At 44.2% G+C, this 22,789-nt stretch overlaps 2 protein-coding genes across 2 annotated transcripts; both read right to left on the reverse strand.

The window, feature by feature from the left end:
* Positions 1–2,474: 2,474 nt before the first annotated feature.
* Positions 2,475–4,966, reverse strand: LOC141026034 (BTB/POZ and MATH domain-containing protein 3-like). The gene is made up of 4 exons (XM_073501983.1): positions 3,977–4,966; positions 3,316–3,539; positions 2,928–3,102; positions 2,475–2,702 (listed from the first exon to the last, which is right to left on the reverse strand). The coding sequence occupies exons 1-4, from the start codon at positions 4,964–4,966 to the stop codon at positions 2,664–2,666; spliced, it is 1,428 nt and encodes a 475-aa protein (XP_073358084.1). The 3' UTR covers positions 2,475–2,663.
* A 6,902-nt stretch (positions 4,967–11,868) lies between these two features.
* Positions 11,869–13,448, reverse strand: LOC109746484 (BTB/POZ and MATH domain-containing protein 3). Its single transcript, XM_020305609.4, has one exon. The coding sequence runs from the start codon at positions 13,137–13,139 to the stop codon at positions 12,000–12,002; it is 1,140 nt and encodes a 379-aa protein (XP_020161198.1). The 5' UTR covers positions 13,140–13,448; the 3' UTR covers positions 11,869–11,999.
* Between the last annotated feature and the right edge of the window lie 9,341 nt (positions 13,449–22,789).

Consider the following 22,789-nt stretch of genomic DNA (forward strand, 5'->3'; position numbering starts at 1 on the left):
ACTTTGGCAATGTGGAGCAGCAGGGGTCGATGGGCGAGCGGCGTTGAATGGGCGAGGGGAGATTGACGGAGGGTGACGCGACTTGGGGGAACGGCCGCACGGTGGACTGGTCGACGGCGAGGCGGCCCTGGGGAGAGCTGAGAATGGGAATGGTCTACGGCGAGGCGGCGGTGGGAAATGATCGACGGCGAGGCAGCATTGGGGACGGCGGCGGCGGGGGGAGGCGTGAGACTAGGGATTTGGCGTTGGGGACGGCGGCTGTGCGAGAGTGGCAAGTACAGCAGCCTTTTTTTTTTTCTTTTTGAGAATCTGGCAAGCACATCAGCTTTTTTTTTTAAATCTCACAAAGCTTTATTACTGAATCAGAATGTTCATAGGTACTCCCTCCATCCGAAAATACTTGTCATCAAAATAGACAAAAAAGGATTGCCATCCACAACAGCTAAACATGAAACTTAAATATTTGAAATATTAGGAAAAATTCCTATGTCGTATGCATTTGCATTTATCTTGGATCCTATGGCTAAACTTGTTTTGTTTGGCAATGCACTCGCTGTACTAGTTGGGTCCCTATAGTTAAATTATTGTGCTTATTTCACTGATGTTTGTGATAAATTTTCTCAAGTTTACCATAAGTATGAACAAAAGTATGCCGGGGTATGAAACAACCACCACTAGCACCAGTTGCAGAAAAAAGAAAGAAGCACGGAGCAAGTTATTTGGTTCTTCCTCCTCTTCACTGAGCTTTTCCACAACAGCAACAACGCTTGTGCTTTCATGTGGCGGGGAGTTAGCGAATTATCTCAACAACGACAAAGTCAGCTTCAATAAAGATGACGACAAGGACTTTGACATACTGCAGTGGTGGCATGACCACAAGGTTACATATGTGGTGCTTTTCATATTAGCACAGTATGTGTTCATTACCCGTCTGAACGACATCATCGGAGAACTCGTTCAACCTAACTGGAAGAATACTAGAGAAAAGAAACCGGTCTCACCCTGGATATGGTCAGCACAATAATGGTTGTGAAAGATGGGGAACTAGCCAGAAGGAGAGCGCAACACACTGCAGACAACAAAGAACTGGTAACCATGTTCGCAAACCTTGCCATCGAAGAAGAGAAAGAATTTGTAGTTGTAGTCTTTGTAATTTTTCCTTTTATTTTGTAATTTTCTTATCCTTTTGTAATTTTGTTTTCCTTTTGTAATCTCGAACGTGGATTTGTACTCTTTAACTTCCTAAAAGATGGAAGGTTTTAATGAGGCAACCACTAGTAAAGCTCAAGATTTATCACACGTGGCACTTTGCCTAATTTTTTATTTTCCTGTATTTTTTTCTCATTTCTCATTTTTGAATTTTTGAATTTTTCTAATTTTATTAATTTCCCTGCAATGTTTGGGCTATTTGAGCCTACGTGTGCCCACAATGCCTAATGTGCCGATGGGCCGCCCGTGTAACGACGGGCGTGCCTGGGCTGGGGCGCATGACATGCGTGACGCACGACACATCCTGTAGCTAGCGCGGGAGCTCTCATTGCGCGCATCAGGCGCTAGGGAAGCTCCGTGGCGCCCACGTGCCAACCCTGGTGGGCCGGCCCATGCAGGAGAGATCGATTGCATTTATTTCCCCTGGGTTCCCTCGATCGCATATGAAAAAGAGAACGAAAAAAATCATAAAAATCATGAATTAAAAATTGTTCACCAATTTTAAAAGCAGGCACATGATTTTGAAAAAAAAATCATCGAATTCGAATAAAAGTTCATCGAATCAGAAAAAGTTCATCCAAAACGAAATAAGGTTTTTCGATTTTCAATAAAAAAGTTCATTGAATTTAAAAAAAATCATCAAATTTCAAAAAAAGTTCATTGGATTTGAAAATAGGTTCATTGATTTTGAAAATTGTTCATGAAAAGAGAAAAAAATTCAGTGATTTATCTGAAAAAGATTCATCAAATTTTTAAAAAAAGTTCATTGAATTTCGGAAAAAGTTCACAATTCTATGAAAAGGTTCATGTATTTGTAAACAAATTCATCTAATCAGGAAGAAGAAAAGATAAAAAATAGTAAAAGAAAAAAGGAAAAAAGAAAAAGAAAGATAAAAGAAAGAAAAGTGGAAAGTTATCAGATCTCGCTGGTGGCGGGATGGTTACACCGATCATGATGATTGTTGGTTCGATTCGTATAGAGCACGCTTGTTTTTACCGATTGAAACACAGGAGTAAAACACGAGATGGGCCAGCCACGGACGGGGCTCTTCAAGCATGGTTTAGCCCAGGCCGCGTCATGCCGACCCATATGGCCAGGTCACACCCAAACCTGGCCATATGGGTCGGCATCGCACGGTACACATACATAAAGACCTGGCACAACCCAATGCGGGCCGAAGGCCTCGGCTTAGGGATCTGCCAAGCACGCCAACTAAAAAGGCAGGCACGGTCTAACACGCTTGTGGCCCGGCCTTCTGACTAGGCTTTTTAGACCTTCCGGTCCGTCTAGGCCTTTCAGACCTTCTACATTTTAGAAATACAAAGTTTGTAAATAGTCAGAAAATCTTGATTTATTTAAAAAATACAGGCAGGTTTAAAAATTGAAGGAAAAATATAGAAAAATGAGGCAGTGTCATATTGATAAATATTGATCTTTATTAGTTGCTGCCTCCCTAAAACCGTCTAGGTAAACTCCCCTTGGAGATAAAACCCTGACAAGAAAAAAGAGTACAAAGCTACCTATTCGGAAAAGAAAATTACAAAGGCTACAATTATTCTTCTGGTTGTTCATCATCTAGATAAAGATTTTTTTAAAGTGGATGACAGATCTTTGTTCTCAGTAGTGTGTTGGGAGAGCAGAGACTCGAAGCTTGCCCTGTCCATTCGTCTTCTCCTTCTGCCATTGCTGGCGTCGATCGATCTTTTTTCAGTTTGACCTTTTGCTGTTCAAAAGGTCCAGTTTGGTTCAGTTCAGTTGCTTGCTCTTTTCGATCTCCTTGGAGGTGTTTGTTCCTACAGTTTGGAAGAAAAAGCCTGCTCCCTGGAGTGTCAGGGTTTTTGATTCTCTCGCTTGCAAACTCAATCCATAGCGCTTCAGATAGCCTGGAGGATCTGAACCAAAGCTACAACAGCGTTCCGCCATTGGAGGTAAAAAAATAGTTGTGACGTTTTCCTTTTCTCTCGTGTCAATAAATTTCAGAGATTCTTTCCATGTCCCATTGGAGTAACTTTTAATGCAATAATCTGAATGTGTCATGGTAGAACTGCTATCAGTGACTGAATGCAAACTTGCACTTGGTTGAACTCTTGAACTCTTGAACTTACACTTGGTTGAACTCTGAATGTGTCATGGTAGAACTGCTATCACTGACTGACTGCAAACTCCACGCCTTCTTCGTCTGGTCGTCTGTCAGCTTCCGGATACCGGTCGGGGTGTTGCTGATCAGGTTCTCGAGCGGCGTGAAGAGCGCAAGGCCTTCAGGGTCCTGTTTTACTGCCACATTGCCATGCAGATCACCGGCGTGGCCCTGGTCATCGCCGGCGCTGCGCTGTCGATCACCAACTTCGAAAACGCGTTCAACAACGCCCACCAGGGGACCGGGCTCTAAAATGCAACACCTATTCTGTACAGTTCATGTGCTTGGGATTGCGTCTTGATAACTTGTTAGCTGAAGCTGCAGATTGAACAGCTTTTAAGTCAGAGTAGATAGAGAACAACTCTCGGTGCTGCATTTTCCCTGGCCGGGAATCGCATGATCAATTAACGGGAGATTTATAAGCAATGCCAATATAGTGAGACATTCCAGGAAACCATAGTTTGCACTTCCCAAAATACAGTGACCTAGTGACCAAAGTGAATTCCGCACAAAAGTTTACCGACCGAGGCATTTTACCCTAAGTGAAAGTACACCCATTACAACCAGCGAACTATGATTTTGAGGCAAGCTTGGCGATGAGCTCCTCCCAGGATTGCAGCAGATTGTACTTTGAGGAACTCCAAGCAGGCCTCCTTAAGTCCGCGACAATGGTGCTGTGCTGCCAGACCAAGGATGACCGTCACGGAGCTCAAATTTATGTGCTCCGACAACCTCCCTTCACACATTAACTTGAGCCGTTGGAGATCAAACCGATCTGCCGCAGCAAGCAAGTGTCGCAGCCACGTAACCTCATCGGCTCCAACTTCTTCTGCTTCTCCTCCCACTTTCATCACCTTCGGCATCAAATCGGTGTATATGAAACCAAGCAAAGCGTTGAACGCGTTCGGTTCCATGTCTTGTATCTGTATGGCACCCGTCGTGGTCCCCTCCTTCATGGGGCCGAAGACGGCGGAACGGGCCGCGAGAATGTTCCGGTGAGCACTGAAGGTCTCATGGCCGACCTTGAACGTCACATCGGCGCCAACCTTCGTCGCAAAGAGATGGTTCAGATGCTCGCACACGTTAGATGGCGGCACCTCAATGAAGGTAGTAGCAGCGGCTTCGGCGATGATGAAGTCGCACCAGATGGTGAAACAATCATCCTTGAGATGCACTGACTTCTCAAGGTCCTCTTGTTTTATGAATTGGCTTCGACCCCAGGCACGGTTGTTTGCACAGAAGTCACGTGCTCTGCTTGCACGGATGCATCTATTTACTTGCTTGTCAAGCTCATCAATGAAACTAAACTGACAATGCACCTTCACAGATCGTGCAACATGCTGATCGAGGACGAGATAAACGGACATGAAACCGGCAGTATCCCTGACATCACCGTTGGGATAGAATTCCAGAACCCATCGATATCCTCCAGCTCGGAAGGACCTTCCCTTGATTCTCCCTCCATTGGGCAGGTCTTTGGTGCAGGAATAACCTTGTACCACAAGCAGGTGATACCACCAGCTGCCGCTGCTGGCCTTGCCGGAGTAGATGACCGACGCCATGGACGGTCGATTAAGCAGCCGGCGGTCAGCAACGACGGAAACGCCGGCGAACGACATGGTTCCCGCGATCTAGTGGGCTAGCACTTTGGCGATGTGGAGCAGCAGGTTTCGGCAGGCGGCGCTGGGAAGTGATCGACGGCGGGGCGGCAGCGCTGCGGCGGGCGTGAGACTGGGACCTAGACTAGGGATTTGGTGGCGTAGGGCGGTGCGAGAATAGCGTGCAGAGCAGGGACGCATGGACGGAGAGGTGGGCCAGCGAACCGAGCGTAGCCTCTCATTCGTTTCTTTCAATTCGCCTTTCCTTCCTTTGTCTTTTTTTATTACATTTTCTTATATTTTCGACAATTTTATAAATACTTATTAAAAAAATTAACTTTGCTTCAATTTTGTATGCTTTTAATTTGAAAAATATTACTACAGTTCAAAAATATGTTAGTGCCATTTATAAAAAATGTTGATAGCATTACAAATATGCTTGTGACGTTTTAAAACTGCTTACATGTTCGAAAAATGTATGTTTATAGTACAATGTAAGAAAATGTTCATCTAATTCGAAAATAATGTTTTGACCCATTCAAAAAATATGTACCTTACATTGAATAAAATGTTCAAGCATTACGAAAATATGTCCATGAAATTTTAAAAACAAAGTGTTTATACAATGTAAAAATATCTTCATCTATTTTTAAAAATGTACCTAAAAATATGGTTCAACATTTATTTGAAAAGTGTTTAACACATGACAAAAAATGTTTAAAACATGTATTAAAAATGTTAATAATGTATCGAGATTATTTTAAACATGTATAAAAAAGTTTCTGTTGTACACGGAAATTTTACAATGTGAATGAACAAAGGGGGCATAGAAACATATATTTAAAAAATGTTAATACATTACTAAAAATGTTAATCATTTGTTATAATTTTTGAATGTTTATAAAATATGTTCATGATTTATACTAAAAGTATACTATTTTGTATGAAAGAAAGTAGTCACGTGTTGAAAAAAGAAGAAAAAAGCAAATAAAAAACCAAAACCGAAGAAACACCATGGAGAAACATAAAAAAATGAAGAAAACTGGTGCAAACCAAAAAAAGAAGAAAAGAAAAAAGCCTAGCAGGAAACATAAAAAACATGAAAATCAATAAAAACCAAAAAAAGAAGAAGAGGAAAAATAAGCAAAACCGAAGAAAACCAGTGAAAACCGTTGAAAGAAACAAGAGAATGGAAGAAAAACATAGTATACTGTAAAGAAAAAGAAAGAAAGAAAACAAAAAAAACCATAAAGAAAGCATTCAGAAAAAGAAAGAAAAGAAATAACTATTGAAAACCAATGAAACCCGTAAAGGAAAACACACACAAAAAGAAAGAAAAAAGGCAATGGAAAGCAGAGAAACCCATAAGGAAAACGCGCAAAAAAAAGGAAAGTAAAACAATGAAAACCGTAAAGAAAAACAAAAAAAACAATGAAAATGGGACCGGTCCAATCAATAGACATAATGAAGAAAAGAAAGACCATCAAAACTCTAAGTGACTGAGTGAGTAACGAAACCCGAGCGAGCTAGCAATGAAAAGAAAAACAACCAAGTGGGTCGGGCCGGTTACTACACGAGGGCAAAACATTTTGGCGAGACCTATTACAAATTAGTAGGGGCGATACATAGCCCTGGCGGCAAAGCAAAGCAATAGTGATTAGAAACGGGGCACGACCCATGAAAATCCAATGTGGAATTTCCCTTTTTATGTTCATGTTTTTTTAAAAGACAGATGGTCGTATGCTAAGTAGCACAAATCCTTTTTTTACAGGAGAAGTAGCACAAATCATTAAAAACTCCATAATAGAATTTGAAAAAAAATATAAGTACCTGAGGTGTCGAAGTCTTCTTCCTCCCACATCTGTCATGACAAAAAATCATTGCTGCAGGGGGGTGCGAGACAGGGACTTGAGGTTGGGGTCGGTGGCGGTGCGAGAATAGCGAGCAGAGCAGGGGGCACTAGTATAGCCTGGTGTCGTCAAGGACGCACTAGTGGGCCGTCTCATTAGAGAACCGAGCGTAGCCTCTCATTCATTTCTTTCTATTCGTCGTTCCTTCGTTCATCTTTTTTCCTTTTATCACATTTTTTATATTTTAAAAATAAATTTACTTCAAATTTTCAAACCTTTAGTATGAAATTATTAAATTATTAATATAGTATAAAATTTGGCTAGTGTAATTTGAAAAAAAAAGTCGATAGCATTAAAAAATGCTTGTGACATTTAAAAAAAGGGTTTATACAACGTTAAAGAATGTTACTGTATTAAAAAATATGTTTCGTACCATTAACAATGTATGTTACAATTAATAATTGTTCACTCATTTTAAAAATATGTTTGTGACATTAAAAAAATGTTTGTACAATGTAGAAAATATTCATGTAGTTTTCAAAAAATATTGATATGAAACATCCACCTGATATGTGGCCATTCTGTTTACCTCTTGGCCGTCTCAATATGGGAAAGAGGAAAAAATGATGCCTTTTGTTGGCAGTTCTGCTATACTTTCTGTTTACCTCGAATTCTTCAGATTGACGGTGGCTGAAGGAAGAATGGAAGTCTATCAAGGGGTCATGTCTAATGAAGCCATCTTCTGAGCTACCTGACAATGTTCTTTTCTTTCGTTATATGTACCATGTTTCTCCCTTGTTGTCATCCTCCTGGGAATTCCTTGCTCAAATCCTGAGGACTTTACGTCTGAAGCTAGTTTTAAGTTTGTTCTCTGTCTTTGTAACAGACTGCAAACTTACACCTTGGTTGAATTGAACACTTGAATTTTGGGTTTTGCAGCTGACGCCCAAGCTGTCGCTGCAGCTCAAGCTCCACGCCTTCCTCCTCTGGTCGTTGGTTGGCTTCCTGATGTGGGTCGGCGTGCTGTTGATCAGGTTCTTGAGCAACGTGAAGAGCACCAAGGCCATCAGGGTCCTCTTCTACTTGGGCAAATGCAACACCGATCTATACAGTTCATGAGCTGGAATTAAAATAGTTGGAAGAGGAAGATCAGAGACTGAAGCTGCAGATTGCACAGCTTTTCAAGTGTAGATAGATACAATACACTAGTAGAAAAAGGGGCTTTTGTCCCGGTTGGTAAGGCCCTTTAGTCCCGGTTTTTGAACCGGGACTAATGGGTCGTTACTAATGCCTCTCCCCTTTAGTCCCGGTTCTTACATGAACCGGGACTAAAGGCCACGGCCACGTGGAGCTCCACCTTTAGTCCCGGTTGGTAAGGAAATTTTATTTTATTTTTTTTGAATTTTTTTTGATTTTCAAATTTCTGAATTATTTTAACCTCTAATCTCTAATCATCCCCCATCATCACTGCTCAATTTATCCTCTAATCTCTAATCATCCCTCATCATTCCAAATCATCTAACTTCCCGAACGGTCACCCATCCTCCCCCCAGCCTGACCACGCTTAACTTCCGGGTTCTATTCTCCCTCGTTTCCAAGTCTGCACTTGTTGTTTTCCTAACAATAATAAGATGTCAAATCCTATTAACCCTCAGGAATTTTGCTTAAGCATGAAGTGACACATTTCACTGTTTGAGTTTGAAACTATTGTTTTAAAAAACAATAATTATTTAGTAACACTAATATTTCTTGAATAATTAGTTTGACCATTATTTGACCACAGTTTGACCAGATTTGACCAAAATTCAAAATAACTGAAATAATTATTTAGTAACACTAATATTCTAGAATAATTAGTTTGACCATTGTTTGACCACAGTTTGAAAAAATTTCGATTTTTTCCACTCTAGATCTTAAAAGCCCCGTAACTTTTTTTCTGTTAGGTTTTTGAGGATTTTGAAAATGTTTAACGGGGTTCGGATGTAACTTTTCGAGTAGATGATTTTTCATATAAAAAACTTTTTCATCCGAGTTCGTATGCAAAAGTTATGACCATTTTACAAATTTCAGAGAGATTTTGCAAATAAAGTCGAAATTCATATTTGTTAATTTTCCCAATAACTAGACCACATATCACATGGGAAACTTATTTTATTTTATTTTTTTGACATTTCCATCATTTTCTTTTGTTTTTTCTAAAACTGAAAAGGCGGTCAAGGGAGGGGGGTGTGTGTGTAGAGTTTGAAAATGGGACCTTTAGTACCGGTTCGTGCCATGAACCGATACTAATGCCTCAAAGCCCATTAGTACCGGTTGGTGCCACCAACCGGGACTAAAGGAACCTTTAGTCCCGGTTGGTGCCACCAACCGGTACTAATGGGCATCGCACCCTTTAGTCCCGCTTCGTGGCACCAACCGGGACTAAAGGGCCCAGGTGAACCGGGACTAATGCCTTAGCCGCACGAACCGGGACTAGTTGCAGATCTTGAGGGAAATAAATGCAGATTTAGAAGGTCCTGATCCGCGAGATGTTCAAGGGTGATCTGTGTACAGGAAAGTGAGCTCTCAGCCACACTAATTGTTTCTCTGTGTGACCATACGCGATACGCTGATCAGTGCGTATCCACATCTGGCTCATCAATTTGCGCCAAAACGAACACGTGAGGGACAAGGCATGATCCTGTCAATACTTTTGCCTGCCTCGTCGAGGAATCTAAGCAGTTTCTGGACGACAAGGAGCAGGAGAGATCTGGTGGCCGTTCCACTTACACCCCCATAATCCCATAGTCGTTGTCACGAAGGGGAAAATTATGGGACTGTAGCAGAGGAAGGAGAACGGGAAGGGTCAACTGGCCACGACAGGTTAAGGCTGATGCATCAGTTGGAGTACAAGTATTCTGGAGGTATGCTGCTTCAGTTTCTGCAGCTTCAAAAACAAGATCAAGGCAGGCTGAGGCTGATCCAGCACAATAATTCACCTCTGTCATGCCTAGTATGTTTCTACTTATTCTAATCAAAACAGTGTATTTCAGTGTCTACTACTGCCAGGCCATGAACGACGTAAACTGGAGTATATTATGTGTGCGTTCCCAAAAAATGTGGTCACTGCTACTAGGATTTCCCGTTCAACTAACAATGTCATGGGGACACAGATGATCCGGCAGATTAGACAGACCATCCTCATGACATTGTTCCCGGCCTGACGGTTTGCTTGTCAACTAACAAAGTCAACTAAAATCTCCCGGGCCAGTTCTTGTTCCAAATACTAGTCGACAGCCATCCCCGATTCTTTTCATCAGTCCAGCCCAAAACATAGGTAATGGCCGGCCCGACGGTTTGCTTGCTTCCTAATTAAAATTCCGGCTAATGCATGTGGGTTCTTAGATTTGGCACAGATTGATCTCAAACTAAAATCTCCTGGGCGAGTTCTTGTTCCAAATACTAGTCGACAGACCATCCCCGGTTCTTTTCATCAGTCCAATCCGAAACATAGGCAGTGGCCGGCCCGACGGTTTGCTTGCTTCCTAATTAAATTGTAGGGGTTGAAGCGGCATCCAAGAGTCTAAGGAGAACTATTTCACCTGGTGTTTAATTGTTGAAGTGTTTTTAGTGGAAATCGCCAGTGTGACACCTGCTACTAACAAATTGACTTACATTGCTTTCTTTGCTGGGCTTTTGCAAGCGGGCTCAAAGAGAGTGTGGCCACCTACTCTGGGCCGACTGGATTATCTTGAACGGTTATCTATAGGATTTAGTGTTATCAGATCCTAAATTATGAGCCAATTTAAAATTAAACTAGAAAAATGTGTGAATACATGAAAAATAAATAAAACTCTAGGCTTCAGAAACGGTATTACATGCATAAATTGATTTTCTATCTGATACATAAATTAGTAGAAAACAGACATTTGTGGTACAAAAACTGATCACAAAACAATTTGCGGCTCGAGTCCATTGTCATAAAAAATAATAACAACATAATAGAAGAAAAAAATGGTTTAACAATTTATTCTAGTGACATAATGAACCAAAACAATGTGCAATAAAGGAAAGTGCATTTCAAAATAACAAACATGAGCAAAAGAAAGTAAAAGTATGTAAATTCTACTTCTTTTTGTACCTCACAGTTGTCATCTTGTGATAGCTTTTATAGTATTACTTTTTCCCATACTTTACCCCTTAGTTACGATGTCGTGACAATTTTTTGCTCTTTTTATAGTCCCAAAACTAACAAGCTAGATGTAATTGCTAGGACTAGGAGGATGTGACAACCGATGGATGTGAAAGATCATTGATGTCGACCAAGGGGGTGAGTCGAGGGGAGTGAATAGGCGACTAACATTTTTTTCATTGATTTTAGGAATATTGTGGAGATATGAAGGTCGTGTAAAATGCAACTACATGAGATAAACCCTGCATGTAGTACACAAGCAAATACACGAACAAGATTAACAAGTTTGATGTTTCTATCAGAATTTGTGTTCCTCTGATGTTTGTTGGCATATATATCCATGGGCGTAAAGGCGCAGAGCATGTGGTACCTGACGCACTGGCTGATGGGAGTAGTGGTGTGTGTGGTGGGAGTAGCCACCGTCTACATCGACCTCCACACATACAGGGAGAGGACCCGCAGGAGAATCAGGTTCTAGACGGTGCTCCTCACCTCCAAGATCTCCAACATGGTGCTCATCTACCTCCTGCAGGACAGGTGGAACCACTCGTGCGGCAAGAGGCGGCCACCAACAAGCAATCAACATGTTCAACGACAATGGAGAAGCCGTCGTACCCCACCAACGACCACAAGGGGGTGGCCGTCATGCCATAACAATAGTATGCCGACGGGAGGGAGCTTGGAGGAATGGCACCGACGATCTGTACAGTTCCCTCCGATTCGTTAATTCAAGCTGAAGATTGGACAGCTTTCAGGATCACATAGCTAGATAGACAGAAACACGTTCACACTGTTTCATTTTCACCAGGCCTGGCCATTTTTCAGGATCGCATGATCGATCAACAAGGAGATTGCTTAAGCCAAGGTACGGAGTATGTACTCAGATTCACACTGCATGAAAGGAATGCATGACAATAGATCAACATTGATGTTTGCTTAACTGAATCTATAAACCATCCATGCCATGCGCACATATGTTTGATCCTCTTATGCATACCAGAAACCCCATGAGGACACTGTTACAGCAGACAAACTAAACTTTGGAAGCAAGCTTGGCGATGAGCTGGTTCAGAACGGAATGATCGGTTGCACCTATGTGCTCCCAGTCGCTGGTCGCCATGACTTGTCCCAAGTCTGCAGCTGACTGAACTTTGAGGAACTCCAGGCACGCCTCCTTGAGTCCACAGCATTGGAGCTGCGCTGCCACCGCAAGGATGGCCGACACCGAGCTCAAATCTATGTGCTCCAGCAACCTCTCTTCACACATCGACTTGAGCCTCTGGAGATCAAACCTATCCGCCGCGGCAAGCAAGTGACGCAGCCATGTAACCTCCTCAGCTCCACCTTCTTCTACTTCTGCTTCTCTTTCCGCCTCCATCTCCGGCATCAAGTCAGTGTAGATGAAACCAAGCAGTGCCTTGAAGATGTCCGGTTCCATGTCTTGTATTCGTATGGCGGCCGCCGTGGTCCCCTCCTTCATGGGGCCAAAGAGCTGTGCCATGAATACAGCGGAACGGGACGCGAGCACACACCGGTGGGCGGCGAACGTCTCATGGCCGACCTCGAACGTCACATCGGCGCCCACCTTGGTCATTAAGAGATGGCTCAGATGCTCGCTTATGTTAGATGACGGCACCTTTACCAAGGGAGCAGCAGCAGCAGCTTGGGCGATGATGAAATCGCACCGGATGGTGAAACAATCATCCTTGAGATGCTCCGAATTCTCAAGGTCCTCGCCTTTTATGAAACAACTGCGGCCCCAAGTAGAGCCACTGCCAGAGAAGTCGCATGCTTTGATTGCACGGATGAATGCCTGATCTTGCTTGCTAACCTCATCAACCAAACTAAACTGGAGATGCACCTTCAAAGGCCGTGCAACATCCTGGTCAAGCACGAGATAAACAGAGATGAAACCGACATCCTCCGGGGAATAACCATTGGGATGGAACCTCAGAACCCATCGATAGCCTCCAGCTTTGAAAGTGCGGCCCATGATTGTGCCTCCATTGGGCAGGTCCTTGATGCGGGAGTAACCTTCCACCACAAGCAGGTGATAGTAGGAGCTGCCTCTGCTGGCCGCGCTGGAGCCGGAGTAGATCGTGTCCGACTCCGCGGACGGCCGCGGCAGCCTGCCGCCACCGCCGGCGACGACGGATACGCCGGCGAACGACATGGTTCCTGCGATCTTGTGGGCTAGCGCTTTGACGATGTGGAGCAGCAGGGGTCGCTGGCCGAGCGTCGAGCCGGCGACAGGGGAGGGCGGAGGGAGAGGCGGCTTGGGGGAACGGCCGCACGGGGGAGGGGTTTCGGCAGGCGCAGGGAGTGGTCGACGGCGAGGCGGCGCAGGGCAGTGATCTGCGGCGAGGCGGCTCTGGGAAGTGGTCGGCGGCGAGGCGGCGCTGAGGGCGGCGGCGGCGAGGCGAGGGATTTGGCGTTGGGGACGGCGGCGGTGCGAGAATGGCGACTGGCCAGCAAAGCAGGAGAGAGAGCTAGGTTAGAAACGGGGGAAGCGGCCCATGAAAATTCCGCGCGGTGGGCTGAAAAGGTCCCGCTGGCTGGCCCAATTGTTAGGGCTTTTACGCGAAATATGGCCGCCGCCCATTTATTTTTTGAAGAACGCTCACACTCAACCGACTGATAAATTCTTCTCACCTCAAAAAAAAAAGGACTGATAAATTCTTCTAAAAAAACCGGCTGATAAATAGGTGCGCATCGGCCGACTGATAACATCGACATCCATAGGTACCATGTGCATCTCCAACGCTTGAACATCACATGTCCTTGATGCGGAGCAAATTAAATTAAATCACAGACTAATCCAGGTGGGTTCTCTGATTTTGCACAAAATGGTCTCAAACTAAAATCTCTCGATAGTCACTTATCAATCCAAATACTAGTCGATAGACCATCCCTAATTCTTTTCATCACTCTAACCCGGAACATGGGCGACGGGCGGGCTGATGGTTCGCTTGCTTCATAATTAGATTTCAAGAGTCGAAGCCGCGTCTAATAGTTATAGTTTTTAGTGAAAATCACCTATATGACAACCACCGCTAAAAGACTGCTTACATTCAAGTCAACTAAAAATAAGATTGGCTTACATTTTTTTTGCTAGGCTTTTGCAAGCTGCCTCAAAGGGAGGCGAGCACCTACTCTGGCCGACTGGATCATCTCTTAAGGTTAGCATTTAGTGTTACAAGATTGTAAATTATGGGCCAATTTGAAATTTATAAACTATAAAATGTGTGAATAGATGAAATAGATACAAAACTTTAGACTCTAGAAACATTACAAGCATATAAATCAATTTTATATCCGATACATTTTGCAACTAGTAGAAAACAGACATTGGTGGTACAAAGAAGTGAAAACAAAACAATTTGCTGCTCGATTACATGCTCATAGAACATAATAACCGCATAATGAAAGGAAAATTTTGGCTGAACAATTTACTTTAGGGACATAACCAACCGAAACAATGTGACCGATAAAGAAAAGGAAATTCATCTCGAAATAGTTAACGTGAACAAAATAAAACAAAGTAAATGTAGATAAATTTCTACTTTCTTTTTATACGTATCATATAGTTGCCATCTTATGGTAGTTTTTATAGTATTCTTTTTTTCGTATTTTTTACCCTTTAGTGTGACATTTGTTTGCTCCTTTTTATAGTCCGCAAACTAACAAACTAGATTACTTGCTAGGATGATGCGAGAGCTGATGGATGGTAAAGGGTCATTGATGTCGATAGGGGGTGAGGGGAGGGGAGGGAATATGCGAATCACATTTTGGGGAGCGCTGCGGGTCGGCTAGGTGATGATCTAAAAAGATCGACCGCCTCACCGGCTCGTTTGATGGAGCCCGTAATAGTCATCTAATGGACCGCCACAGGATCGTAAGCCTATGCAACAAGGCTAGCATCGCGTTCATTCCGCTGCAACAGAAGCCTTGTTGCAAAACACCACCGAACCTTTTTTTTTTCTTTTTGAAACAAGACCCTTGTTACAAAACCAATTCACACCGAACCTTTTTTTGTGCTTTCTGAAACAAAACCTTTATTGCAAAAACCTTCTGAAACAAGACATGTGTTGCAGAAAAAAAAACTTCATCACTGAACCATTTTTTTTCTGAAATAAGATCTTCATTGTAGAAATCTTCTGAAACAAGACCCTATTGCAGAAACCTTATGATAACGTTTGCGTGTGCGAGCACTCGAGTAGGACTGATCCGATGGCTACGCAGGCATCGGATTCTGCGCGTGCATTAGCCGGCTGAAGGATGGTGTTTTCCAAAAAAAAAAGCATTTTTTGTTGAATTTAGGGAAATTGTGGAGATATAAAGGTCCTATAAAACACAATTATATGTGATAGACCCTCTATGTAGAGTGCGAGCTATTGGTGCTCGAGCACCAGGGAGGATGTTATTTTCCAAACATAAAAAGGCACATTTAAAAGTTGCAAAAAAAATCCATGAAAATTTATATGTGTTCAGCACGAACGTGTGAAATTTTGTTTAAAAATATTGCGATTTGTAGGCTGTACAAAAAAACAAAATTCCGGCCCAACAACAAAGAAAAAAGGTCCACCCGTGAAAGTATAATGTTGTGAAATTTTACACATACATAGTATACATGTGTACTATGTGTGTTCGCAGAAAAATTAAAAAAAAACCCGCATGAAATTTGGATTTTGAAAATGAGCTCCCGTTGGCATTTTCCACTATATGTATAAGTACACTAGCAATAGTATATGAACAAGATTAACAAGTTTGATATTTGATATTTCTATCAAACTTCGTGTTTTCTTCTATTGTTTCTTGGCATATACTTTCTCCGTTTCGAATTATTTGTCTCGGAAATGAATGTATCTAGAATTAAAATACGTCTAGATACATCAATTTTCGTGACAAGTAATTTCGAACGAAGAGAATAGAGCGTGTGCTACCTGGCGCACTGGCTGCTGGGGATAGCCGATGTCTACGTGGGCCTCCACACGTGGCGACGTCTCCGCCACCGCCATGGCGCTTGTCTGCCCACTCCACCTTCGTCTGCAAGAGGAAGAGGTCGGCCCAAGGAGGAGTCACCATAATCTTGAAATACCCCGCCAATAACCACGAGAGCGACCGATCGATTCAAGCTCATCGACTTGGAGGAGGCAGGCGCCGATGATCTCTACAGTTTCCACAATCTTAGAATTACCAAAAAGGCTTCCGCCCCGTTTTATATAAAGCATAAAGCAAAGATCAACGTCACCCAGTACAAACGCACGCCACGACCACACACACCCAAGGCAAGATACATAGGCGCTGAGCGCAGCAACACCACGTGTGGAGGCCCACATAGATAGAACAGGTTTTCACCCCGGCCAACACTCACCGCCACCGGACGCCACACCCCGGCTACAACGCCGCCCACATGGCCATGGCCACCGGGCAGCACCAAGCCATGGTCTCTGCCCAAGAGCACCGGGCTACCGCCACCAGGGCCGCCGCCCCGGCATCCAAGACCTTGACACCACCTCACCCGAGACCCGCCGCTACCCCAACCAAAGAGACGAGCGGAAAGGTCTCATTTATGGCACCCCTGGGCGACCCCCAACGTCGAGACCCAATAGGCCGGCCAACACTGGCATCCATCGACCCGTCCTACAACCCCGAGCGCGAGACGAGCTTGGTCCTGCAACACCGTGAGGGGGATGAGGTCAGTCCTGCTGCACCGTGCGCGAGACAGGAAGCCGTCCGCGCGCCACCTCCCGAGACGGGAGCGTCACGGCCGGCTCGCCGCGCGCGGGATCCAGGACGCCAGCGCGCCGCCACCAGACGGCCACCCCGCCGCCGCGCCGCTGAGTCTCGCGGTCACCCAACGCCGCCACTCGAGGGAGCCGTCTGCGTCGGCGCCCCACGAGCAAAGGGGGGGAGAAGGGTCTCGCCGCCGCCGCCGCGCATCGGGCTTTGCCCGACAATGCTCGCCGGCGGTGGCGGGGAAGAGGGGAGGGGGGCGGGGTCGAAGCGGAGGGGCGGCTAGGGTTTTCCCCCCGGCACCCGCGGGCGCGTCGCAGGAGGGGAGGGAAGGTCTGTGATTTGCTTTAGACGTAATCTTAGAATTATCCTCCAAGTAATTAATTCAGGTGCAAATTGGACAGCTTTCAGGAGTAGTACATAGCCACAGAAATGGAGTAGATAGATACTCCTGAAATGGAGTAGCAGGAGACCCAGCCTCCAGTTATCAATAGCAAAGAGATCCCTTCCTTTGAGCTTCAAAAGAACACATTTTCTATTTAACACCATCAGTTCTGTTTCTCGACTCAGTTTCAGACCTACGTGGTTTTATTTATACACGCAGCAGAAATTTCATCCTTGCGACACCAAGTAAAACTTCGACCCATCAAGGGCTTTGGTTTTCAAATCCAAGTCCCAAGATGATAGCTGCTCCAGCTACCCGTGTATTCAGAAGCTTTTTTTGGACCCTAATATTCAGAAGCTTTTTTTTGGACTGCTCCAGCTACCCAAAACAAGCTGCAACACATGTTTAAAAGCTACAATTGGAGAGTCATGGACATGTTTTCCTCGGAAACCCTCGGTATCTATTGCTTCATACATTCCAACATCTCTGAACTGGATGTTTTCTGTAGTTTCAGGATTGCCTTCCTCAGAAAATTGACTTTTAAATTCATAGCTTTCTCCTACGAACTCATAAGTTCACTATATTTTCTTGATGCATCACTTCCAACTGAAGTTGTGGTTCAGAAAATTCTGATCTCAAAAGGTCATCCTTGTGGCTGCATTTTTTGTCCAGATCACAGGATGAACCATCTGTAGGATAACCTCTGGTTGGTCATCCAGCAGGACATCATTAATTATATTCCCTCCATAAGAATGATGTATGTTTTGCTGGTCATTCACGTCTTCATTTTGAGGTATGGAAGGGTAATTTGCGTCTTGTTTCACCTTGGTATAGACAATAGCTTGTTCATAAAGCAATCAATCTCATGTTAACCTTGATGTTGAGCTCTGTTCTCAATTCCTCATCCCCCTTTGGCAATCCAATGCAATTTCATGAGCTTCTGCTTCTCTTTGACTTTGAAGTATCTATCGCATCAACTAATGTCTTGAGTTCCGTCTGAGCATCAAGCATGACAATTGTTCCTGCAGCTGTATAACCTAGGTTTCCTTGTTCTCATGGTCACATTTCTTCGCTTCCTCCAATTCAACAGTCAACTCATCCACACACCTGCACAATGTCTGGTATGAACAATGGAACACATAAGTGTCTGCACAAGCATAAGTGAATCATAATTCCGGACACAGACAAAGTAGAATGTTATGAATACCATAAAAAGGTGTTGCCAGGGAGCAAGCAAACCAAGATTATTTCCTTTTGAGTTAAATACACCGCAGGTGTCTTAACTTGTCCGTCACGGTCAGTTTGGTATCTAAACTTGCAAAATACACAAAAATGGTGTTGTAACTTGTCCCTCTGTGCATATTGGTGCCTCCGCCCGTATGCGGCCGTATGGACTGCCGTATGCAAGTAGACGATTGTTTTTCTTTTTGCAGAAAACACCTCATGTTTTATTTGAGTACGTAGAAAGGCTTCTCAAATTAGAAATGCGGGTTCCATGTGTCAATATGAAAGAGTGAAAATCACTAAAATAAATTGCAGGGACGGGGGTCCTGGAACTATTGATTAGTGCATAATGTAAGCACGAGATGGCCACCAGGCCGATCTAAATAATGCATCATAGTATTAGCCAGAAACATATATAGACCAATTCCTCATATTTTACTGGAATCGGCGTTTTCTTCATGTTCCTGGACACATTTTCTTCATGTTCTTTTTAAGTTCCTGCTTAGTTTTCGCGATGTGTAAATTTCATCATATAAAAAATACAATAATTATCAGCAGGCATATATTGTGTATTTTAATTCATTATTCTATATTTTCTATTCTATATTAAAAAATAATTATTTATTCTATATCTTTTTTTGATAATCTATTGTATTTTCATTATTGTGTACTTTGAAGGGGTAAACATGAATTTTTCTAAAATTTATGTGGATTTAGACTGTTCAATGTATATTAATTTTTTGTGTTGATTTATTTATCTTCATGCAAGACCACAAGCACGGACAATTATTGCCTATCTTCATTGTATTTTCAAAATACACAATCACAAAAAATTGACAACGTAATTGTTCAACGTGTATTAAAAATTATTGTGTAATAATAGTAATTCTAGAAATGTACTATAACATGCTAAAAGTGTTTGTAGAAATGTAAGAATAGTTTTACACAATAAATTTTTAATACACGTTGAACTTTTCTGTTGTCAATTTTTTGAATGCATGTCAAACGTCTTTCAAAAACATGTTTACAAATTTATAATACATGTGAAACATTTTTTTCAGATGCAATGGCATATTTCCTAAATCTCCTTCATTAAATTATCTAAAGTATTGTTCGAACCACGACCTTCCAAGGTCTCACCTGGACAAACCTAAGGGGAAACATCAACGGTAAAAAAACCATAGGAAAATTCCAACTACAGATGCCCTAATGGGATAAATATGGTTTATACCTTAATGAGATTGTTACATACTTTTTTACGGGTTAAATATATTTTTTGCGGTAACAAGTGAAGAATTTAGGTGCACCAAACAAATAAAGTGTCATTGATGTATGCACGGATGCATACCAGACACACGAGATCCAGTATTGAGAAAAACAATAGTACAAATGATTAGATACAACACCAAAAAAATTGGTAATTCATACTGTATACAGAATGACGTTTCTCTAAATTTGACAAAAACACCTTGGTTGGTTTACTGGCCAGCTTACAAGGCTGGCACATGAGCTCCTGGTACGAACTTCTAATTTCCTTCTTCTTTCTTATTATTATCTCTTTATTATTTCACACAGTATTATTATTATAAAATGAGTTGTATCTGTTATTTATACATACGACCGTCGTTGATGTAGTGGTAAATATGTTGCGTGTGTGCTCGTGAGGTCCTGTGCTCCAATCCCTGTAGGCATGCACTTTTTATTTCTTATCTTTTCATCCACTCGCCTGCGCTGACATGCGAGACCCACATCCGTATGCTATACAATTATGTGTAGTTAAATAAAATCTGAAGGCGTTGGCTGTAAAAAAATGCTCCTAGTCACTTACATGCGGGTCGCCGCCATGCTGGCACGCCACATGGGCAGTCTTCATACCCCGATACGGTAGGAGGCACCGTATTTGCACGGCAGGACAAGTTTGAGCATTATTTTCATGTATTTTACAACTTTAGACACCAAACCGAACGCACAAGACAAGTTTAGGCACCCGCAGTGTATTTAACTCTTTCCTTTTGAACCTTGCTAAATTCAAGGCATCTTGCCGTCAATATGGAAATCAATGGAATTTCTATCGTTACAGATTCAAGGTAAAAAGCAACAATTAACCGTATAAATATGTTCCCTGCACATTAGCAGTGATCACAAACCAACCACGGCCACTATTTTAACCGCCTTGCTAGGAACAGTCAAAGATGTAACAACACTTCGTCCATGTGTGCGAAAATCAGCTCACCAATTTTATGTTTTTTGTGTACAGTACAACCACATGCATGCCTAAATCCTAAAGATACAAGAATTGCTTGCAGCCACATACTTAGGAAGCCAATAAACTTAACTTTATTGAAGACTTATTCATATTCATAGCTTCATTCATGGGCTGTAGGGCGTCCACACAAATGAGAATCACAATAACATGTCAGATAAGCCGTTACCTCCTTGGGTGCATGGCACATGCTCGTGCACGGATACCTCGCACGAATGTTGCACTAGTGTTGTGTGTCCGCTGGGTGGTCACCGGATGCCACAATCCGCAATTGTCGGCCACCGCGTGTCCACGCCTCCTTTTGCTCCGTTGGTCGCTAGCCATGAGCCCACGCATCCTTCTCAACAACTGAGTGTCGTAGGGCCATACAAGATGCTGACGGAAACCAAGATAATGGAGGAGGAAGAAAAGGGCTTGACGCAGAGCCGAAGCCCTCCAATGGGACAGCCGCAAACAGCAGAAAGACACGGCGAAGAAAGCCGCCCAAAACAGCCACCAAATCCCTTCGAATGCAGCTGCCGGCAGGTCCAACAGACACAGCCAGCAGTGATGACGAACGCCCGGATGGAGGAGGCCCGCCAGCAACACTCGCACTCACCGGTCCGCTCCAGTAATCTGCAGCAAACCCCAACACCCAATGGCAGCGGACGGCGGACTAAGAGCATCTCCAGCCGTTGGCCCCTCCAGGACGTATAAAAAGCCCCCCTAGGGCGAGCCGGCGATACAATGGGTGCTGGGGCGGTTTTGCGTCCAGTCGTCGCCCCCAGCTCGCGCCGAAATTGGCCCACTTTTCAGCCTCATTTCGGCGAATAAAGGGCCCATGTGGACGAGAATAGGCACATATTCAGCGTGGTTCGCCGTGTCTCGGCGTTCAATTATCAACACAATTTTTTCTTATCACATATTTTATCACAGTAAAATCAAATACTTCAACAAAATAGTACAACAACAAATAGTTCAATACAAATTATATAGTTCAACAAATAAAAACTCATATTTCATCACACGGCGTCCAAGGACGCCGGTGTAATCCATCTTGCACTTGAAGTAGTTGTCGAACTCCCGGATGGAATTCACAATCCCGAGGAAGAGCTTTCGGCTCATCCGATGACGGCGCCGAAATGTTTTCTCGCCGTGAAGTGGAGCATCGGCGAAGTAGTCGGAGTAGAGCATGCAGTAGCCTTCGAGACGTTGCCGGTTCTTTGCTTTCACACGCCCCGGCGCCGAGCCCCCTCGCCGCGGCTTTTCATTGCTCGCCAGCAGCTGGGCGAGGGCGGCGAGCACCATGAGATGCTCTTCTTCCTGGACGTCGGCCTCGGCTTCCTCCTCCAGCAGCGCGGCGAACGCTTCCTCGTCATCCGAGTCCATCGCCGAGGCAGGCAAATCGCCGAACACCTTGCGCCCGGTGGGCGTGTACCCGCCGCTAAACTGCCCCTCCGCGGCCGAAAACGCCCAGCTGCTGTTGGAGGGGCTGCCGCGGCGAAGCTCTGCTATTTTTCCGGCGGGGAATGGCTATCTAGCGGTGAAGGGCGGCGGGCGGCGCCGGGATATAGCTAGTGGCGGCCGAGGGCGCGGGGGGTGGGAGGCGAGTCGGGAAAGAAAACCTTGACTTTTCCCCTGACGGTGTGGGCCAGCCTCGCTTTTCCCTTGCGCCGGAGCCCCAAATTGCCCCCCAGTGCGCCGGGTTCGGCCTGTGACCGCCGGGCGGAAAAAAGGGCCGAACCGGCGATTTTCGGCGTCCTGGGGGCGCGACTGGGGCTTTTTTCTGGCGCCGGCGCCGAAAAAGTGGCCGGGGGGCCTGTTGGGGGCGCGGCTGGAGATGCTCTAAATGCCTCCCCAAGAGGCGTCCTCCCCTATGTAGACAACCACGCTCACACCCCCGAACACCACGTGCTTCCGACCCCTCCCAGCCACCACGACGCCTTCGACCAGAAGAGACCGGGTTTTCCCCGGCCATCAACAGCTCAGCTTAGGACCATGCCACCCTGTCACTGACGCCACAAAAAGCCAGCTCACACAAGACATATGACCAGGTCAAAATCAGATAGACAAGCCAATCCAATAGCCTGAATTGCTCCTAGGCGATTTTGCCCTAGGTAGCTTAGTGATTTAAGGGATTACAATTCCCATAATCTTGAATTACCCTCCAATTCATGAATTCAGGTGCAAACTGGACATCTTTCTGGAGTACATAGATAGATAGATACTCTCTCCG

This window comes from Aegilops tauschii, chromosome 1 (assembly GCF_002575655.3).
Source record: "Aegilops tauschii subsp. strangulata cultivar AL8/78 chromosome 1, Aet v6.0, whole genome shotgun sequence".
In the NCBI taxonomy this organism is placed as follows: Eukaryota; Viridiplantae; Streptophyta; class Magnoliopsida; order Poales; family Poaceae; genus Aegilops; species Aegilops tauschii.